Raw genomic sequence first — 21,747 nt, 5'->3', positions numbered from 1 at the left:
TGGGTTAGACCTGTATACGGTACGTATGTTTGGGGTTCTAGCCTGGGTTAGACCTGTATACGGTACGTATGTTTGGGGTTCTAGCCTGGGTTAGACCTGTATACGGTACGTATGTTTGGGGTTCTAGCCTGGGTTAGACCTGTATACGGTACGTATGTTTGGGGTTCTAGCCTGGGTTAGACCTGTATACGGTACGTATGTTTGGGGTTCTAGCCTGGGTTAGACCTGTATACGGTACGTATGTTTGGGGTTCTAGCCTGGGTTAGACCTGTATACGGTACGTATGTTTGGGGTTCTAGCCTGGGTTAGACCTGTATACGGTACGTATGTTTGGGGTTCTAGCCTGGGTTAGACCTGTATACGGTACGTATGTTTGGGGTTCTAGCCTGGGTTAGACCTGTATACGGTACGTATGTTTGGGGTTCTAGCCTGGGTTAGACCTGTATACGGTACGTATGTTTGGGGTTCTAGCCTGGGTTAGACCTGTATACGGTACGTATGTTTGGGGTTCTAGCCTGGGTTAGACCTGTATACGGTACGTATGTTTGGGGTTCTAGCCTGGGTTAGACCTGTATACGGTACGTATGTTTGGGGTTCTAGCCTGGGTTAGACCTGTATACGGTACGTATGTTTGGGGTTCTAGCCTGGGTTAGACCTGTATACGGTACGTATGTTTGGGGTTCTAGCCTGGGTTAGACCTGTATACGGTACGTATGTTTGGGGTTCTAGCCTGGGTTAGACCTGTATACGGTACGTATGTTTGGGGTTCTAGCCTGGGTTAGACCTGTATACGGTACGTATGTTTGGGGTTCTAGCCTGGGTTAGACCTGTATACGGTACGTATGTTTGGGGTTCTAGCCTGGGTTAGACCTGTATACGGTACGTATGTTTGGGGTTCTAGCCTGGGTTAGACCTGTATACGGTACGTATGTTTGGGGTTCTAGCCTGGGTTAGACCTGTATACGGTACGTATGTTTGGGGTTCTAGCCTGGGTTAGACCTGTATACGGTACGTATGTTTGGGGTTCTAGCCTGGGTTAGTTACCTGTATACGGTACGTATGTTTGGGGTTCTAGCCTGGGTTAGACCTGTATACGGTACGTATGTTTGGGGTTCTAGCCTGGGTTAGACCTGTATACGGTACGTATGTTTGGGGTTCTAGCCTGGGTTAGACCTGTATACGGTACGTATGTTTGGGGTTAGTTACCTGTATACGGTACGTATGTTTGGGGTTCTAGCCTGGGTTAGACCTGTATACGGTACGTATGTTTGGGGTTCTAGCCTGGGTTAGACCTGTATACGGTACGTATGTTTGGGGTTCTAGCCTGGGTTAGACCTGTATACGGTACGTATGTTTGGGGTTCTAGCCTGGGTTAGACCTGTATACGGTACGTATGTTTGGGGTTCTAGCCTGGGTTAGACCTGTATACGGTACGTATGTTTGGGGTTCTAGCCTGGGTTAGACCTGTATACGGTACGTATGTTTGGGGTTCTAGCCTGGGTTAGACCTGTATACGGTACGTATGTTTGGGGTTCTAGCCTGGGTTAGACCTGTATACGGTACGTATGTTTGGGGTTCTAGCCTGGGTTAGACCTGTATACGGTACGTATGTTTGGGGTTCTAGCCTGGGTTAGACCTGTATACGGTACGTATGTTTGGGGTTCTAGCCTGGGTTAGACCTGTATACGGTACGTATGTTTGGGGTTCTAGCCTGGGTTAGACCTGTATACGGTACGTATGTTTGGGGTTCTAGCCTGGGTTAGACCTGTATACGGTACGTATGTTTGGGGTTCTAGCCTGGGTTAGACCTGTATACGGTACGTATGTTTGGGGTTCTAGCCTGGGTTAGACCCTACGTATACGGTACGTATGTTTGGGGTTCTAGCCTGGGTTAGACCTGTATACGGTACGTATGTTTGGGGTTCTAGCCTGGGTTAGACCTGTATACGGTACGTATGTTTGGGGTTCTAGCCTGGGTTAGACCTGTATACGGTACGTATGTTTGGGGTTCTAGCCTGGGTTAGACCTGTATACGGTACGTATGTTTGGGGTTCTAGCCTGGGTTAGACCTGTATACGGTACGTATGTTTGGGGTTCTAGCCTGGGTTAGACCTGTATACGGTACGTATGTTTGGGGTTCTAGCCTGGGTTAGACCTGTATACGGTACGTATGTTTGGGGTTCTAGCCTGGGTTAGACCTGTATACGGTACGTATGTTTGGGGTTCTAGCCTGGGTTAGACCTGTATACGGTACGTATGTTTGGGGTTCTAGCCTGGGTTAGACCTGTATACGGTACGTATGTTTGGGGTTCTAGCCTGGGTTAGACCTGTATACGGTACGTATGTTTGGGGTTCTAGCCTGGGTTAGACCTGTATACGGTACGTATGTTTGGGGTTCTAGCCTGGGTTAGACCTGTATACGGTACGTATGTTTGGGGTTCTAGCCTGGGTTAGACCTGTATACGGTACGTATGTTTGGGGTTCTAGCCTGGGTTAGACCTGTATACGGTACGTATGTTTGGGGTTCTAGCCTGGGTTAGACCTGTATACGGTACGTATGTTTGGGGTTCTAGCCTGGGTTAGACCTGTATACGGTACGTATGTTTGGGGTTCTAGCCTGGGTTAGACCTGTATACGGTACGTATGTTTGGGGTTCTAGCCTGGGTTAGACCTGTATACGGTACGTATGTTTGGGGTTCTAGCCTGGGTTAGACCTGTATACGGTACGTATGTTTGGGGTTCTAGCCTGGGTTAGACCTGTATACGGTACGTATGTTTGGGGTTCTAGCCTGGGTTAGACCTGTATACGGTACGTATGTTTGGGGTTCTAGCCTGGGTTAGACCTGTATACGGTACGTATGTTTGGGGTTCTAGCCTGGGTTAGACCTGTATACGGTACGTATGTTTGGGGTTCTAGCCTGGGTTAGACCTGTATACGGTACGTATGTTTGGGGTTCTAGCCTGGGTTAGACCTGTATACGGTACGTATGTTTGGGGTTCTAGCCTGGGTTAGACCTGTATACGGTACGTATGTTTGGGGTTCTAGCCTGGGTTAGACCTGTATACGGTACGTATGTTTGGGGTTCTAGCCTGGGTTAGACCTGTATACGGTACGTATGTTTGGGGTTCTAGCCTGGGTTAGACCTGTATACGGTACGTATGTTTGGGGTTCTAGCCTGGGTTAGACCTGTATACGGTACGTATGTTTGGGGTTCTAGCCTGGGTTAGACCTGTATACGGTACGTATGTTTGGGGTTCTAGCCTGGGTTAGACCTGTATACGGTACGTATGTTTGGGGTTCTAGCCTGGGTTAGACCTGTATACGGTACGTATGTTTGGGGTTCTAGCCTGGGTTAGACCTGTATACGGTACGTATGTTTGGGGTTCTAGCCTGGGTTAGACCTGTATACGGTACGTATGTTTGGGGTTCTAGCCTGGGTTAGGCCTGTATACGGTACGTATGTTTGGGGTTCTAGCCTGGGTTAGGCCTGTATACGGTACGTATGTTTGGGGTTCTAGCCTGGGTTAGGCCTGTATACGGTACGTATGTTTGGGGTTCTAGCCTGGGTTAGGCCTGTATACGGTACGTATGTTTGGGGTTCTAGCCTGGGTTAGACCTGTATACGGTACGTATGTTTGGGGTTCTAGCCTGGGTTAGACCTGTATACGGTACGTATGTTTGGGGTTCTAGCCTGGGTTAGACCTGTATACGGTACGTATGTTTGGGGTTCTAGCCTGGGTTAGACCTGTATACGGTACGTATGTTTGGGGTTCTAGCCTGGGTTAGACCTGTATACGGTACGTATGTTTGGGGTTCTAGCCTGGGTTAGACCTGTATACGGTACGTATGTTTGGGGTTCTAGCCTGGGTTAGACCTGTATACGGTACGTATGTTTGGGGTTCTAGCCTGGGTTAGACCTGTATACGGTACGTATGTTTGGGGTTCTAGCCTGGGTTAGACCTGTATACGGTACGTATGTTTGGGGTTCTAGCCTGGGTTAGACCTGTATACGGTACGTATGTTTGGGGTTCTAGCCTGGGTTAGACCTGTATACGGTACGTATGTTTGGGGTTCTAGCCTGGGTTAGACCTGTATACGGTACGTATGTTTGGGGTTCTAGCCTGGGTTAGACCTGTATACGGTACGTATGTTTGGGGTTCTAGCCTGGGTTAGACCTGTATACGGTACGTATGTTTGGGGTTCTAGCCTGGGTTAGACCTGTATACGGTACGTATGTTTGGGGTTCTAGCCTGGGTTAGACCTGTATACGGTACGTATGTTTGGGGTTCTAGCCTGGGTTAGACCTGTATACGGTACGTATGTTTGGGGTTCTAGCCTGGGTTAGACCTGTATACGGTACGTATGTTTGGGGTTCTAGCCTGGGTTAGACCTGTATACGGTACGTATGTTTGGGGTTCTAGCCTGGGTTAGACCTGTATACGGTACGTATGTTTGGGGTTCTAGCCTGGGTTAGACCTGTATACGGTACGTATGTTTGGGGTTCTAGCCTGGGTTAGACCTGTATACGGTACGTATGTTTGGGGTTCTAGCCTGGGTTAGACCTGTATACGGTACGTATGTTTGGGGTTCTAGCCTGGGTTAGACCTGTATACGGTACGTATGTTTGGGGTTCTAGCCTGGGTTAGACCTGTATACGGTACGTATGTTTGGGGTTCTAGCCTGGGTTAGACCTGTATACGGTACGTATGTTTGGGGTTCTAGCCTGGGTTAGGCCTGTATACGGTACGTATGTTTGGGGTTCTAGCCTGGGTTAGGCCTGTATACGGTACGTATGTTTGGGGTTCTAGCCTGGGTTAGGCCTGTATACGGTACGTATGTTTGGGGTTCTAGCCTGGGTTAGGCCTGTATACGGTACGTATGTTTGGGGTTCTAGCCTGGGTTAGGCCTGTATACGGTACGTATGTTTGGGGTTCTAGCCTGGGTTAGGCCTGTATACGGTACGTATGTTTGGGGTTCTAGCCTGGGTTAGGCCTGTATACGGTACGTATGTTTGGGGTTCTAGCCTGGGTTAGACCTGTATACGGTACGTATGTTTGGGGTTCTAGCCTGGGTTAGGCCTGTATACGGTACGTATGTTTGGGGTTCTAGCCTGGGTTAGGCCTGTATACGGTACGTATGTTTGGGGTTCTAGCCTGGGTTAGGCCTGTATGTACCCTATGTTTGGGGTTCTAGCCTGGGTTAGGCCTGTATGTACCGTATGTTTGGGGTTCTAGCCTGGGTCAGGCCTGTATGTACCCTATGTTTGGGGTTCTAGCCTGGGTCAGGCCTGTATGTACCCTATGTTTGGGGTTCTAGTCTGGGTTAGGCCTGTATGTACCCTATGCTTGGGGTTCTAGCCTGGGTTAGGCCTGTATGTACCCTATGTTTGGGGTTCTAGCCTGGGTTAGGCCTGTATGTACCGTATGTTTGGGGTTCTAGCCTGGGTTAGGCCTGTATGTACCCTATGTTTGGGGTTCTAGCTTGGGTTAGGCCTGTATGTACCCTATGTTTGGGGTTCTAGCCTGGGTTAGGCCTGTATGTACCCTATGTTTGGGGTTCTAGCCTGGGTTAGGCCTGTATGTACCGTATGTTTGGGGTTCTAGCCTGGGTTAGGCCTGTATGTACCCTATGTTTGGGGTTCTAGCTTGGGTTAGGCCTGTATGTACCCTATGTTTGGGGTTCTAGCTTGGGTTAGGCCTGTATGTACCCTATGTTTGGGGTTCTAGCCTGGGTTAGGCCTGTATGTACCCTATGTTTGGGGTTCTAGCCTGGGTTAGGCCTGTATGTACCCTATGTTTGGGGTTCTAGCTTGGGTTAGGCCTGTATGTACCCTATGTTTGGGGTTCTAGCCTGGGTTAGGCCTGTATGTACCTTATGTTTGGGGTTCTAGCCTGGGTCAGGCCTGTATGTACCTTATGTTTGGGGTTCTAGCCTGGGTCAGGCCTGTATGTACCTTATGTTTGGGGTTCTAGCCTGGGTTAGGCCTGTATGTACCCTATGCTTGGGGTTCTAGCCTGGGTCAGGCCTGTATATACCCTATGCTTGGGGTTCTAGCCTGGGTTAGGCCTGTATGTACCCTATGCTTGGGGTTCTAGCCTGGGCTAGGCCTGTATGTACCCTATGCTTGGGGTTCTAGCCTGGGTTAGGCCTGTATCTACCCTATGCTTGGGGTTCTAGCCTGGGTCAGGCATGTATGTACCCTATGCTTGGGGTTATAGCCTGGGTTAGGCCTGTATGTACCCTATGCTTGGGGTTCTAGCCTGGGTTAGGCCTGTATGTACCTTATGTTTGGGGTTCTAGCCTGGGTTAGGCCTGTATGTACCCTATGCTTGGGGTTCTAGCCTGGGTCAGGCCTGTATGTACCCTATGCTTGGGGTTCTAGTCTGGGTTAGGCCTGTATGTACCTTATGTTTGGGGTTCTAGCCTGGGTCAGGCCTGTATGTACCTTATGTTTGGGGTTCTAGCCTGGGTTAGGCCTGTATGTACCCTATGCTTGGGGTTCTAGCCTGGGTCAGGCCTGTATGTACCCTATGTTTGGGGTTCTAGTCTGGGTCAGGCCTGTATGTACCCTATGTTTGGGGTTCTAGCCTGGGTCAGGCCTGTATGTACCCTATGTTTGGGGTTCTAACCTGGGTCAGGCCTGTATGTACCCTATGCTTGGGGTTCTAGCCTTGGGTCAGGCCTGTATGTACCCTATGTTTGGGGTTCTAGCCTGGGTCAGGCCTGTATGTACCCTATGTTTGGGGTTCTAGCCTGGGTCAGGCCTGTATGTACCCTATGCTTGGGGTTCTAGCCTGGGTCAGGCCTGTATGTACCCTATGCTTGGGGTTCTAGCCTGGGTTAGGCCTGTATGTACCCTATGCTTGGGGTTCTAAACTGAGTCAGGCCTGTATTTACCCTATGTTTAGGGTTCTACCCTGGGTAACTGTTCGGCCTATTTTAGTGTGGCACTCCACAGGTCTGCTCTCTTTAAATGACATCATCATAAAGAGTGTAGTGTGGCTTTTATTTTGACGGTTGGCCTGTGTGTTTCCATGTCTGTTTTCTCAGTCACACACCTCCCCTGGGCGAGTCAATGAACTGTCCTTCTTCCATTCCTTTGCTTGTACCGTCGCTCTACCTCTTTCTCTCGTTCTACTGTACCTCTTGCTTTCCCCTCTCTCTCTCTCTCTCTCTCTCTCTCTCTCTCTCTCTCTCTCTTTCTCTGTGTCTGTATAAAGGGCAGGTTTGTATGGTATAACAGGGAGCTACTATACTACATAGTTTTCATAACCCACAACCCCCCCCCCCCCTCTCCCTCCATCCCTCCCTCCCTCCTCTTTTCTCCCTCTCTTCCCCCCCCCCCCCCCTAGACTGAACTCCCTTTTTCCGCAAAGGTCATCTTTGGTCACTCTGTTTATCCTTCTTCCCTCCCCCATCTCAATTCATTTCAATTTAAGGGCTTCATTGGAATAGGAAACATATGTTTACATTGCCAAAGCAAATGTAAACTCTCTCGCTCCCTCTCTCTTTCACTCTCTGCATTTCCCTCACCCCAAACCCCCTCTTTCTAACCCCCTCTCTCCCCACAACCCCCTCTCAACCCCAGCCCCTCTCACCCCACAACCCCTCCCTCCTTACAACGCCCCTCTCTCCTCTCAACCCCAGCCCCTCTCTCCTCACAACCCCAGCCCCTCTTTCCTCTCAACCCCAGCCCCTCTCTCCTCTCTCCTCACAACCCCAGCCCCTCTCTCCTCTCTCCTCACAACCCCAGCCCCTCTCTCCTCTCTCCTCTCAACCCCAGCCCCTCTCTCCTCTCTCCTCACAACCCCAGCCCCTCTCTCCTCTCTCCTCACAACCCCAGCCCCTCTCTCCTCTAAACCCCAGCCCCTCTCTCCTCTACACCCCAGCCCCTCTCTCCTCTAAACCCCAGCCCCTCTCTCCTCTAAACCCCAGCCCCTCTCTCCTCTCTCCTCACAACCCCAGCCCCTCTCTCCTCTCTCCTCTCAAACCCAGCCCCTCTCTCCTCTCTCCTCACAACCCCAGCCCCTCTCTCCTCTCTCCTCACAACCCCAGCCCCTCTCTCCTCTCTCCTCTCAACCCCAGGCCCTCTCTCCTCACAACCCCAACCCCTCTCTCCTCTCTCCTCACAACCCCAGCCCCTCTTTCCTCTCAACCTCAGCCCCTCTCTCCTCTCAACCCCAGCCCCTCTCTCCTTTCAACCCCAGCCCCTGTCTCCTCACAACCCCAGCCTCTCTCTCCTTACAACCCCAGCCCCCCTCTCCTCTAAACACCAGCCCCTCTCTCCTCACAACCCCAGCCCCTCTCTCCTCTCTCCTCACAACCCCAGCCCCTCTCTCCTCTAAACCCCAGCCCCTCTCTCTTCACAACCCCAGCCCCTCTCTCCTTACAACCCCAGCCTCTCTCTCCTCACAACCCCAGCCCCTCTCTCCTCACAACCCCAGCCCCACTCTCCTAACAATCCCAACCCCTCCCTCCTTACAACGCCCCTCTCTCCTCTCAACCCCAGCCCCTCTCTCCTCACAACCCCAGCCCCTCTTTCCTCTCAACCTCAGCCCCTCTCTCCTCACAACCCCAGCCCCTCTCTCCTCACAACCCCAGCCCCTCTCTCCTCACAACCTCAGCCCCTCTCTCCTCACAACCTCAGCCCCTCACACCTCACAACCCCAGCCCCTCTCTCCTCACAACCCCAGCCCCTCTCTCCTCACAACCCCAGCCCCTCTCTCTCCCCTCTCCTCTCAACCCCAGCCCCTCTCTCCTCACAGCCCCAGCCCCTCTCTCCTCTCTCCTCACAACCCCAGCCCCGCTCTCCTCACAACCCCAGCCCCTCTCTCCTCTCTCCTCACAACCCCAGCCCCTCTCCCCTCTCAACCCCAGCCCCTCTCTCCTCACAACCTCAGCCCCTCTCTCCTCTCAACCCCAGCCCCTCTCTCCTCACAACCCAAGCCCATCTTTCCTCTCAACCCCAGCCCCTCTTTCATCTCAACCCCAGCCCCTCTTTCCTCTCAACCCCAGCCCCTCTCTCCTCACAACCCCAGCCCCTCTCTCCTCTCTCCTCACAACCCCAGCCCCTATCTCCTCTCTCCTCACAACCCCAGCCCCTCTCTCCTCTCTCCTCTCAACCCCAGCCCCTCTCTCCTCTCTCCTCACAACCCCAGCCCCTCTCTCCTCTCTCCTCACAACCCCAGCCCCTCTCTCCTCTAAACCCCAGCCCCTCTCTCCTCACATCCCCCGCCCCCCGCCCCTCTCTCCTCACAACCCCAGCCCCTCTTTCCTCAAAACCCCAGCCCCTCTCTCCACACAACCCCAGCCCCTCTCTCCCCACAACCCCAGTCCCTCTCTCCTCACAACCCCAGTCCCTCTCTCCTCACAACCCCAGTCCCTCTCTCGTCACAACCCCAGTCCCTCTCTCCTCACAACCCCAGCCCCTCTCTCCTCACAACCCCAACCCCCCTCTCCTCACAACCCCAGTCCCTCTCTCCTCACAACCCCAACCCCTCTCTCCTCTAAACCCCAGTCCCTCTCTCCTCACAACCCCCCTCTTTCCTCACAACCCCAGTCCCTCTCTCCTCACAACCCTCTCTCCTCACAACCCCAGCCCCTCTCTCCTCACAACCCCAGCCCCTCTCTCCTCACAACCCCAGCCCCTCTCTCCTCACAACCCCAGTCCCTCTCTCCTCACAACCCCAGTCCCTCTCTCCTCACAACCCCAGTCCCTCTCTCCTCACAACCCCAGCCCCTCTCTCCTCACAACCCAAGCCCCTCTCTCCTCACATCCCCAGTCCCTCTCTCCTCACAACCCCAGTCCCTCTCTCCTCACAACCCCAGTCCCTCTCTCCTCACAACCCCAGCCCCTCTCTCCTCACAACCCAAGCCCCTCTCTCCTCACATCCCCAGTCCCTCTCTCCTCACAACCCCAGTCCCTCTCTCCTCACAACCCCATCCCCTCTCTCCTCACAACCCCAGTCCCTCTCTCCTCACAACCCCAGTCCCTCTCTCCTCACAACCCCAGCCCCTCTCTCCTCACAACCCCAGCCCCTCTCTCCTCACAACCCCAGTCCCTCTCTCCTCACAACCCAAGCTCCTCTCTCCTCACAACCCCTTTCTATAACCTTCTCTCTGTTGTAATGTTCCCTCAGGGTTGTGTGAGTGTTTCAACATCGATGTTAAGCGGCCTCGTATCTACACTGGTCCAGAGGAGGCCCTATTTGGTTTATCTGTGCTACAGCATGACAATGCGGGGGACAAATCGTGAGTACCAACGTCTGTATGTGTGTGTGTTTGTCAAAGGTCAAAAAGGGGGTGCTTATATTTGTCCTGTTTCACTGCATGTACAAGTGGGTAACCTGTATGAGTGTACAGGTTATTAATGGCGACCCTGGAGCGATTAGGGTTCACTGCCTTGCTCAATGGCAGGCTACCTGACGCCCTCGAGGCTACCTGCCGCCCTCCAGGCTACCTGCCGTCCTCCAGGCTACCTGCCGTCCTCCAGGCTACCTGCCGCCCTCCAGGCTACCTGCCGTCCTCCAGGCTACCTGCCGCCCTCCAGGCTACCTGCCGCCCTCCGCCGTCCTCCGCCGTCCTCCAGGCTACCTGCCGCCCCCCAGGCTACCTGCCATCCTCCAGGCTACCTGCCGTCCTCCAGGCTACCTGCCGTCCTCCAGGCTATCAATTAGTGTATCTGTAGTAGGATGCATTGATAAAATCCTCACAACCTGATTGGCTGTGTGTGTGATTGTGATGCAGGATGCTGGTTGGTGCTCCTTGGGATGGACCTTCCAATACCAGGAGAGGAGACGTGTACAAATGCATCGTGGGAGAGGAGAGGAGCTCCAACTGCACCAAAACCAACCTAGGTGAGAGACAACTACAGATCTAGGATCAGCTTACCCTCCGCTGATCCTAATCTTAACCATTAGGAGGAGAAACACTAAACTGACCATAGCTCAGCCTCTAGGTAATGTCATTAACCATCTCTCTCCTCCCTCTCTGTCTCAGGTGAGAGCACGTTACAGAATGTATCTAGAAACCTGAAGAACTCTCATCTAGGAATGACCCTCAGTCCAGACTCACCTGATGGATTCCTGGTACGTTCTCTGTCCCATTGGCTGACTGGTTGACTGATTGATTGATGAATTGATTGAGACAGTGGGCTGACATGGTCTTGAGTCTTGCAGACAACATGTGTTTAATACTGGGTTACATATGGCTGTAGGAACTGAGTCAGTCCTGGAGGGATGTGGTGGGGGTGAGAGGAGGAGGTGGTGTGTTTGTTTGGTATGGAATTTTCAATGAGTCAGCTGGGGGTGGCCATGTTTAGAAGGAATTAACATTAGATGCCATGTCTGTGTGTGTTCAGAATCCCCCCTCATTATAGGGCAGCTTTTCTTACCATACATTCAAGCGCACACATACACACACACACACTCTGGGCCACGTTGTCCTAGCAGAGTCTTCTGATCCAGGTATCTCCAGATCTCTATGGTTACAGAGGAATTACTGGGTGGCTGTGCCAGCAAGCAGCCACTCCTGTGTGTGTGTGTGTCTTCCAGCAGTTTGCAGCTACTCTGGGTGCAGAGTCAAACACAGTTCACTAATGCCAGGGCCAGCGCACCCTGTTTTTGCGCGTGTGTGTATTTGAACCCCTGTGGTAGAGTCTAAAACAGGATCGGAATGCAGCTCCGGCCCTTTGGTAATGACAGGCCTACCAAAAGACATAGCAGCTCTCGCCCTCCTCTCCTTCTTTCCTTTCTCTCATCCCTCTCTCACCATCCCTCCCTCTCTCTCTGTCTCTGTGTCTGTACTGGAGCTGTGCTGGGGCCTTTGGTAATGACAGGGTCATGTTTTCTCTCTCCTCCCTCCCTCCTCTTTTCATTTTTATTTTGTCTCCTAGTGTGTATGAATGTTGTTCCTTTTATCCTAGCTCTCCTCTCTCCCCACACTCCTCCTTTCCCTTCCACTCTCTTTGGTTTTAAAGCCAAATAAATAGTATGCTTTGAAGACATCAATATTGTTATGTGACTGTTCTGCCTCACCTCATTCACTACAATTGGGATTAAATGGCTTTATTGGTCTGGTGCGTTCCAGCTCTGCTACAATACTCATGAAAACTGCCACCATGTCAACAACTTCTTCACCCCATCCCTCACGCTCTCTCTCTTCTCCCTCTCTTTCATTTCATCTGTTCTCAAACCACAAGTATATGCTTTTCCATGACATACCCCCCCTCGCTTATACCCAATTCTTCTCCTCATCTCTCTTTCACTCTCTCGCTCTCCCTCTCCCCACATCTCTCTCAATTTCTCTCTCTCAGTCTCCCTTCTCTCTCTGACTCTCTCTTTCTCTCTCAGGCCCCCGTCTCTCTCTCTCTGGTTCTCTGTCTTTCTCTCTCTCTTTCTTTTTCTCTCTCTCTATCTCTCTCGCTCTCAGTTCCCCCTTTCTCTTTCTCTCTCTAACTCTCTCGCTCTCAGTTCCCCCCTCTCTCTCTTTCTTTCTCTCTCTTTCTCAGTCCCCCCCTTTTGTCTCAGCCCCTCCTCAATTAAATTTCATTTCAAAGAAATGGGAAACATATGTTTACATTGCCAAAGCAAGTGAAATATATAATAAACAAAAGTGAAATAAACAATAAAAAATTACACTCACAAAAGTTCCAATGACTATATACCGTGTTGTAGCGATGGGCAAATAGTCAAAGTACAAAAGGGAAAATAAATCAACTTAAATATGAGTTGTATTTACTATGGTGTTTGTTTTTCATTGGTTGTCCTTTTCTCGTGGCAACAGGTCACACATCTTGCTGCTGTGATGGCACACTGTGGAATTTCACCCAATAGATATGGAAGTTTATCAAAATTGGAGTTGTTTTGGAATTCTTTGTGGGTCTCAGTAATCTGAGCGAAATATGTCTCTCTAATATGGTCATACATTTGGCATGAGGTTTGGAAGTGCAGCTCAGTTTCCACCTCATTTTGTGGGCAGTGTGCACATAGCATGTCTTCTCTTGACAGCCAGGTCTGCCTACGGTGGCCTTTCTCAATAGCAAAGCTATGCTCACTGAGTCTGTACATAGTCAAAGCTTTCCTTAAGTTTGGGTCAGTCACATTGGTCAGTTATTCTGCCACTGTGTACTCTCTGTTTAGGGCCAAATAGCATTCTAGTTCGCTCTGTTTTTTTGTTAATTCTTTCCAATGTGTTAAGTAATTATCTTTTTGTTTTCTCATGATTTGATTGGGTCTAATTGTGCTGCTGTCCTGGGGCTCTGTGGGGTGTGTTTGTGTTTGTGAACAGAGCCCCAAGACCAGCTTGCTTAGGGGACTCTTCTCCAGGTACATCTCTCTGTAGGCGGTGGCTTTGTAATCAAAGGTTTGGGAATCACTTCCTTTTAGGTGGTTGTAGAATTTAACGGCTAATTTCTTGATTTTGAGAGTTATTGGGTATCGGCGTAATTTTTCCTTGAAGGTCAGCATCCCGGAGTCGCCTCTTCACTGTTGACTTTGAGACGGGTGTTTTGCGGGTACTATTTAAGGAAGCTGCCAGTTGAGGTCTTGTGAGGCGTCTGTTTCTCAAATTAGACAATCTAATGTACTTGTCCTCTTGCTCAGTTGTGCACCGGGGCCTCCCACTCCTCTTTCTATTCTGGTTAGAGACCATTTGCGCTGTTCTGTGAAGGGAGTAGTACACAGCGTTGTACGAGATCTTCAGTTTCTTGGCAATTTATCACATGGAATAGCCATCATTTCTCAGAACAAGCATAGACTGACGAGTTTCAGAAGACAAGTCTTTGTTTCTGGCCATTTTGAGCCTGTAATCAAACCCACAAATGCTGATGCTCCAGATACTCAACCAGTCTAAACAAGTCCAGTTTTATTGCTTCTTTTAACAGCACACTTGTTGTTTGTGTACATGGATTTTATAATGTCGTATGTTTTTCCCCCAAAACAGCATTCCATCAATTTATATAGCAGACCCTAATGAAAAATTGAGTCAAAAGCTTTTTTGCATGAGAAGACTTTGCCTTTGTTTGTTTGACATTTAGGGTGTGCAGGGTGAATACGTGGTCTGTCGTATGGCAACCCCCTCCCCTTCTCTCTCAGTCTCCCACCCTCTTTCTCTATCTGGGTCTGCCTCCCCTTCACTCAGCCTGCTGGTGTTTATTGGTGTGTTCAGTAGCAGACCTGACCAACAGCCCAGTGGAGAAGTCAACTCTGTCCTTGTCTTGTGCCTCTCACTCTCACCAATAAATCAGTGCTAGCTAGGACCATATGACACTTGTGTACGTTATGTTACCTTTACAGGTTCACTTAAAGCTAAAATAATAATCACGTGTGTGTGTGTGTGTGTGTGTGTGTGTGTGTGTGTGTGTGTGTGTGTGTGTGTGTGTGTGTGTGTGTGTGTGTGTGTGTGTTCCAGGCGTGTGCGCCCCTGTGGTCTCAGGAGTGTGGTACCTCAGTCTTCAGTACGGGGATCTGTGTTTCTGTCAGCAACGACCTGGAACCTAGAGAGACCATCGCCCCTACAGCACAGAGTAACTGCACACACACACACACACACACACACACACACACACACACACACACACACACACACACACACACACACACACACACACAAACACACAGAGTGGGTTGCATTTATAAACCCGAGCACACACACACATCACAGCTGAATGGTAATGACTCAGCAGAGTTCATTTCATGGGGTTTTGGGGGTCCTTAGTACTCTCCGCGTTCCCTTATGGATCCAATCATGTGTTTTCTGTCAAGGATGTGCAACATACATGGACATAGTGATCGTTCTGGATGGCTCCAATAGTATCTATCCCTGGTATGAAGTCCAGAACTTCCTCAGTAACATCCTCAGCAAGTTCCATATCAGCCCAGAACAGATGCAGGTAAAATTGTGTGTGTGTGTGTGTGTGTGTGTGTGTGTGTGTGTGTGTGTGTGTGTGTGTGTGTGTGTGTGTGTGTGTGTGTGTGTGTGTGTGTGTGTGTGTGTGTGTGTGTGTGTGTGTGTGTGTGTGTGTGTGTGTGTGTGTGTGTGTGTGTGTGTGTGTGTGTGTGTGTGTGTCTATACATTTCTGTGATGAAATCCTCAATGGCACAAGAGCTGGCCTAAACATAGGGGAGAGGGAACATGAGGGGAGGGGGAACATGAGGGGAGAGGGAACATGAGGGGAGAGGGAAGGGGAGGGGAACATGAGGGCAGAGGGAACATGAGGGGAGAGGGAACATGAGGGGAGGGGAACATGAGGGGAGAGGGAACATGAGGGGAGAGGGAACATGAGGGGAGAGGAAACATGAGGGGAGGGGAACATGAGGGGAGAGGGAACATGAGGGGAGAGGGAACATGAGGGGAGAGTGAACATGAGGGGAGAAGAAGTAGCAGTGGGGTAGGAGTTAGGGGAGGATGGGAGATGAGAAGGAAAGGGAGAAGAGGAGGGGGAGAAGGGGAAGATTAGAGGAGAGTGGGAATAAGGGGTTTGGAGGGGGTCAGTAGCAGAGGGGTAGAGGTTTAGGTTGAGGATTGGAGAGGGAGATGGGGACAATAGAGGACAGGGGGAACATGGGGTCATGTTCTATCTGTGGATATCCCACTGTATGCTCAACTACATTGGAAAGACAGCCAGACACAATTATGTGTGTGGTTTTGTTTCTACCATGACCTTGTATGGTTGTGTTCAGGTGGGGGTTTTGCAGTACGGTGAGGTTGCGGTCCATGAGTGGTCACTGAGAGACTACCAGACAACACAGGAGGTGGTTGAAGCAGCTAAGAACATCAGCCGACAGGAGGGGCGGGAGACACGCACAGCATACGCCATCCACATGGGCTGGTACGTCTGTCAATCAATCATAAGCCATTCTCATTGGCTGGTCAATGTCTCAATCATAACTCACTCTGCCCTTTAACAATGTCAAATATTTCCTTATTCTTTTCTTCTCTGTGGAACATGGAATCCAGCTGAGGCTGAGGGGTATAGAGGGGTCATAGGTCAAAACATAACAAACAGCTGTCTAATATGGACACCTGATATCTCACACCATAAAAGTTATCCTTTGAAAATCACATTCCTCCTTTATTAAACTCATACACATATAGTGTACCACACCCATACTACACACACACACCCGTACTCTACACACCACGGCTTTCATTCTCACTCACACACACACACACACACACACACACACACACACACACACACACACACACACACACACACACACACACACACACACACACACACACACACACACACACACACACACACACATAAGCAAGGCAGGTAATTGGAGAGTTCCTGTTTTCCAGCACATTTAAAGGTAAATGGTCAGGATGTGAGAAGGGCAGTTTAAAGAGAAGTCAATGGAAATTTTAAAAGCAGTATAAAATCAGAGTGGTCTACCATCAAAAACAATGGAGAAAATGCATCCCATAACATTTTAACGTGGAAATAGCTGTTCCATCGTCAGCTTACAGTAGCAGCCGATGTGTGGTGTTCAATGTAGGCCTACATTCCATGAGACTTGTGAAAAAACCTGCAGGGCTTGACATTAACCTGTTTATCCACTTGTCCTTCAGACAAGGAGGTGACTGAAAATGTTGTTGTGTTGTTTGATGCAAGAAACCACTTTACAAAATAAAATGCATTATTATTCCCACACCATTATTACAGAGAATTAAACACATTATGCTACCCTCTGCCTATTGGCCACTTAGCTTAGTCAAGACTATTTAAAAATACAACACAGATTTTCAATGTCTAGAAATGCACACGTGTTGTGCTCTTGTAGGAAGCAACCACTCCCCTATTGTTGACAACAGATTCTATATAACTGAGCTAATAACTCACTAACTAGCGAAGGATATGAACAAATGTAGAAATGTGCACACTTTGCTACGTGTAGCTCTCACTTTGATCTCAAAACAAGAACATCTACTGACGACTGCTCATGCTGTACAAACAGTCCAGTTCAAAGTGAATGGCACCGACCCATATATGGCAATGGTCTATTTGCATATAGGCCTACTGCAGCTCTGATTGGTTATAGCGCACCGGTCTGTGTAGAGTATGGGCCTGAGTCGTTGTTACAGGAATTAAATTGCTCTATGTTTTAATACCCAATTAAAATTAAACACTCTGTCAATTCATAAGGATTTGTAAGACCCTTATTCTATAATAAATGGACAGAGCCCAGTCTTAAAGTCAATCAGCGGAGTTTATTCACGAGAGTACTGAACACGATACAGTTTACCACAGGTTATAAACTGAAAATGACGTCATTAGTTCCAGTACCAACCCGTCTCTTCTCCCACCCTGGTACAAAGGCAGTATCTCAAGCCTTCCCACATCGTCTCCCTACCAATTTAAAATAATTTATGAGCCAAGGTCTTCTTGTGTAGATAAGCATTCTAGCCAGTCTGAAGATATCGTTCATTCATTTCTACCAAGGAACAGACAGTCATTGTTCTAATTCTTGATTATATTTACACACATTATATTCAGTACTAGGATTAAGAAAGAAAATTCATACATATACAGTAACATAATAGTATTCTGATTTGTACATATACAGTAACATAATAGTATTCTGATTAGTACATATACAGTAACATAATAGTATTCTGATTAGTATATATACAGTAACATAATAGTATTCTGATTAGTACATATACAGTAACATAATAGTATTCTGATTAGTACATATACAGTAACATAATATTATTCTGATTAGTATATATACAGTAACATAATAGTATTCTGATTAGTACATCCTGATTGAAATGTATACATAGTTAGTCATTATAGATAAAAATTCCCTTAACAGTCGTGCCTGTTAATGCAATAGAATCCTACTCCGATGCATTCTGAATACAACAACATCTCTTGCATAGTTCTGAATACAACAACATCTCTTGCATAGTTCTGAATACAACAACATCTCTTGCATAGTTCTGAATACAACAACATCTCTTGCATAGTTCTGAATACAACAACATCTCTTGCAGAGTTCTGAATACAACAACATCTCTTGCATAGTTCTGAATACAACAACATCTCTTGCAGAGTTCTGAATACAACAACATCTCTTGCAGAGTTCTGAATACAACAACATCTCTTGCATAGTTCTGAATACAACAACATCTCTTGCATAGTTCTGAATACAACAACATCTCTTGCAGAGTTCTGAATACAACAACATCTCTTGCATAGTTCTGAATACAACAACATATCTTGCATAGTTCTGAATACAACAACATCTCTTGCATAGTTCTGAATACAACAACATCTCTTGCATAGTTCTGAATACAACAACATCTCTTGCATAGTTCTGAATACAACAACATCTCTTGCATAGTTCTGAATACAACAACATCTCTTGCAGAGTTCTGAATACAACAACATCTCTTGCATAGTTCTGAATACAACAACATCTCTTGCATAGTTCTGAATACAACAACATCTCTTGCATAGTTCTGAATACAACAACATCTCTTGCATAGTTCTGAATACAACAACATCTCTTGCATAGTTCTGAATACAACAACATCTCTTGCATAGTTCTGAATACAACAACATCTCTTGCATAGTTCTGAATACAACAACATCTCTTGCATAGTTCTGAATACAACAACATCTCTTGCATAGTTCTGAATACAACAACATCTCTTGCATAGTTCTGAATACAACAACATCTCTTGCATAGTTCTGAATACAACAACATCTCTTGCATAGTTCTGAATACAACAACATATCTTGCATAGTTCTGAATACAACAACATCTCTTGCATAGTTCTGAATACAACAACATCTCTTGCATAGTTCTGAATACAACAACATCTCTTGCATAGTTCTGAATACAACAACATCTCTTGCAGAGTTCTGAATACAACAACATCTCTTGCATAGTTCTGAATACAACAACATCTCTTGCATAGTTCTGAATACAACAACATCTCTTGCAGAGTTCTGAATACAACAACATCTCTTGCATAGTTCTGAATACAACAACATCTCTTGCATAGTTCTGAATACAACAACATCTCTTGCATAGTTCTGAATACAACATCTCTTGCATAGTTCTGAATACAACAACATCTCTTGCATAGTTCTGAATACAACAACATCTCTTGCATAGTTCTGAATACAACAACATATCTTGCATAGTTCTGAATACAACAACATCTCTTGCATAGTTCTGAATACAACAACATCTCTTGCATAGTTCTGAATACAACAACATCTCTTGCATAGTTCTGAATACAACAACATCTCTTGCATAGTTCGTTTTGTTTTGGTATGTTGTATTGAAATGGGCTAATATTGCGTTGATTCGATCACAATTTCCACAGTAAAGGGAAACGTTGATAGTGTTAACTAACGGAAAACTCTAGAAAGTTGATTGAAGTTCAATCTCATGCCTCTCTGCGTGCTCTGATATTTATTCTGCACTGCAGTCCAGGGGGAGCTGCGCATGCGCACTGCACGCAGTTTAGAGGGGGCATTGGTATTAACCCTTGTTTATGAGTGCTGGGTCGAAACGGTCATAGAACATGTCTGTCTCTCTCTCTCTGTCTGTCTGTCTGTCTGTCTGTCTGTCTGTCTGTCTGTCTGTCTGTCTGTCTGACTGCCTGTCTGTCTCTTTGTCTGCCTGCCTGCCTGCCTGCCTGCCTGTCTGTCTGTCTGTCTGTCTGTCTGTCTGTCTGTCTGTCTGTCTGTCTGTCTGTCTGCCTGTCTGTCTGTCTGCCTGTCTGCCTGTCTGTCTGTCTGCCTGTCTGCCTGTCTGTCTGTCTGCCTGTCTGTCTGTCTGTGCTGTTTTGTTTCTTGGACTTCTTGTACGAATCAAACACACACAGATGAAAAGATACCAGAGCTGGCATTGGTAGGAAGACTGACGGGGTTGGCTGTTGCTGGGTCAGCAGAGCTGCAGGTGTGGCCACTGTAGTACAGCCTGGTTAGCTCCTACAGCCACTGCAGCTGTACAAACACACACACACACACACACAGTCACGCACACACACACACACTCTAGAGGAGTGTGAGAAGAGAAACATCACCGGTGTGACCCACACACACACACACACACACACACACACACACACACACACACACACACACATATATACACACACACACACACACACACACACACACACACACACACACACACACACATATATATACACACACACACACACACACACACACACACACACACACACACACAGGGAGCAGTATAAGACACATAGAGGCTAAATGAGTGATATAGGAGAGTAAAGCAGTCTATTAAAAGGGTATCAGCTACTGCCTCTCACTGTGTCATACACATTTTACCCTGTGACACACACACACTCATGCTGTGTCATGACCACACACACACACACACACACACACACACACACACACACACACACACACACACAGGGAGCAGTATAAGACGCATAGAGGCTAAATGAGTGATATAGGAGAGTAAAGCAGTCTATTAAAAGGGTATCAGCTACTGCCTCTCACTGTGTCATACACATTTTACCATGTGACACACACACACACGCACACACATGCTGTGTCATGACCACACACACACACACACGTTGTGTCATGACCACACTCCTGACTATAAAAGTGTAACTACAACCAGACCTCCCAATTAACACCATTCTTTCATCTAGCTCCTCCCCCTCCTTTCTCTTCCCTTCATCTCTTTCTCTCATTCTCTCTTCTCCCCTTCCACAGTCTGTTCTCACATATGTCCCTCTCTTTCTCTCCTTTCTCCCCCTCCTTCACTTTCTCTTTCCCCCAGTTTTATCCCCCTGTATGTCACAGTCTCTCTGCCACATCAGAGCTGGGCTCTTACCCACCTCTTTTTACTAGTGGATTTCACACAATTATTTTATTTATGACTTTCTCTGTGTTTCTTTCTCGCTGTATGTCCATAAGCCCTGGTCTCTCTGCTCTCTTTAATTGGTCAAGTGGCAGCACAGTAATTGCTGGTTTATTCCTGCTTTATGCTTGTTTGTAATAAACTGTTTTTAAAAGTGTTTTCTCTCTTGCTCCACTAGTGTTCTAGAATGTTTATCTTCAGTCATCTCTCCTCTTCACAACCTCTCCTTATGTTACTTTTCCTTCCCTCTCTTTTTCCTTTCTTCTACTACATCTTCCTTCCCTCCATCTATCCTCTTGTGCTTTCTTCTCTATCCCCTCACCTCTCTCTCTCCTCCCTCTCATCTCCTCTCTCTCTCCTCCCTCCCTCTCATCTCCTCTCCTTCTCTTCTCTCCTCCCTCTCTTCTCATCTCTCTCTTCTCCCTCTCTTCTCATCTCTCTCTCTCCTCCCTCTCATCTCTCTCTCTCCTCCCTCTCATCTCCTCTCTCTCTCCTCCCTCTCCTCTCCCTCTCCTCTCTCTCCTCCCTCTCTTCTCATCTCTCTCTTCTCCCTCTCTTCTCATCTCTCTCTCTCCTCCATCTCTTCTCATCTCTCTCTTCTCCCTCTCTTCTCATCTCTCTCTCTCCTCCCTCTCATCTCCTCTCTCTCTCCTCCCTCTCATCTCCTCTCCCTCTCCTCTCTCCTCCCTCTCTTCTCATCTCTCTCTCCTCCCTCTCTTCTCATCTCTCTCTTCTCCTCTCTCTCTCTCCTCCCTCTCTTCTCATCTCTCTCTTCTCCCTCTCTTCTCACCTCTCTCTCTCCTCCCTCTCATCTCCTCTCCCTCTCCTCTCTCTCCTCCCTCTCTTCTCATCTCTCTCTTCTCCCTC

At 48.3% G+C, this 21,747-nt stretch overlaps 1 protein-coding gene across 1 annotated transcript in view; it reads left to right on the top strand.

Moving 5' to 3' along the window:
* Window positions 1–21,747, top strand: part of LOC139388381 (integrin alpha-10-like) — a 62,627-nt gene that overhangs the window by 10,470 nt on the left and 30,410 nt on the right. Inside the window, exons 2-7 of the mRNA XM_071135008.1 lie at window positions 10,141–10,252; window positions 10,748–10,857; window positions 11,000–11,088; window positions 14,411–14,525; window positions 14,764–14,891; window positions 15,682–15,830. Coding sequence (XP_070991109.1) covers window positions 10,141–10,252; window positions 10,748–10,857; window positions 11,000–11,088; window positions 14,411–14,525; window positions 14,764–14,891; window positions 15,682–15,830 — 703 coding nt within the window. The remainder of the gene's footprint in view (window positions 1–10,140; window positions 10,253–10,747; window positions 10,858–10,999; window positions 11,089–14,410; window positions 14,526–14,763; window positions 14,892–15,681; window positions 15,831–21,747) is intronic.

Source organism: Oncorhynchus clarkii, chromosome 3 (assembly GCF_045791955.1).
Source record: "Oncorhynchus clarkii lewisi isolate Uvic-CL-2024 chromosome 3, UVic_Ocla_1.0, whole genome shotgun sequence".
Lineage (NCBI taxonomy): Eukaryota > Metazoa > Chordata > Actinopteri > Salmoniformes > Salmonidae > Oncorhynchus > Oncorhynchus clarkii.
This window is presented reverse-complemented; position numbering and strand designations above follow the sequence as displayed.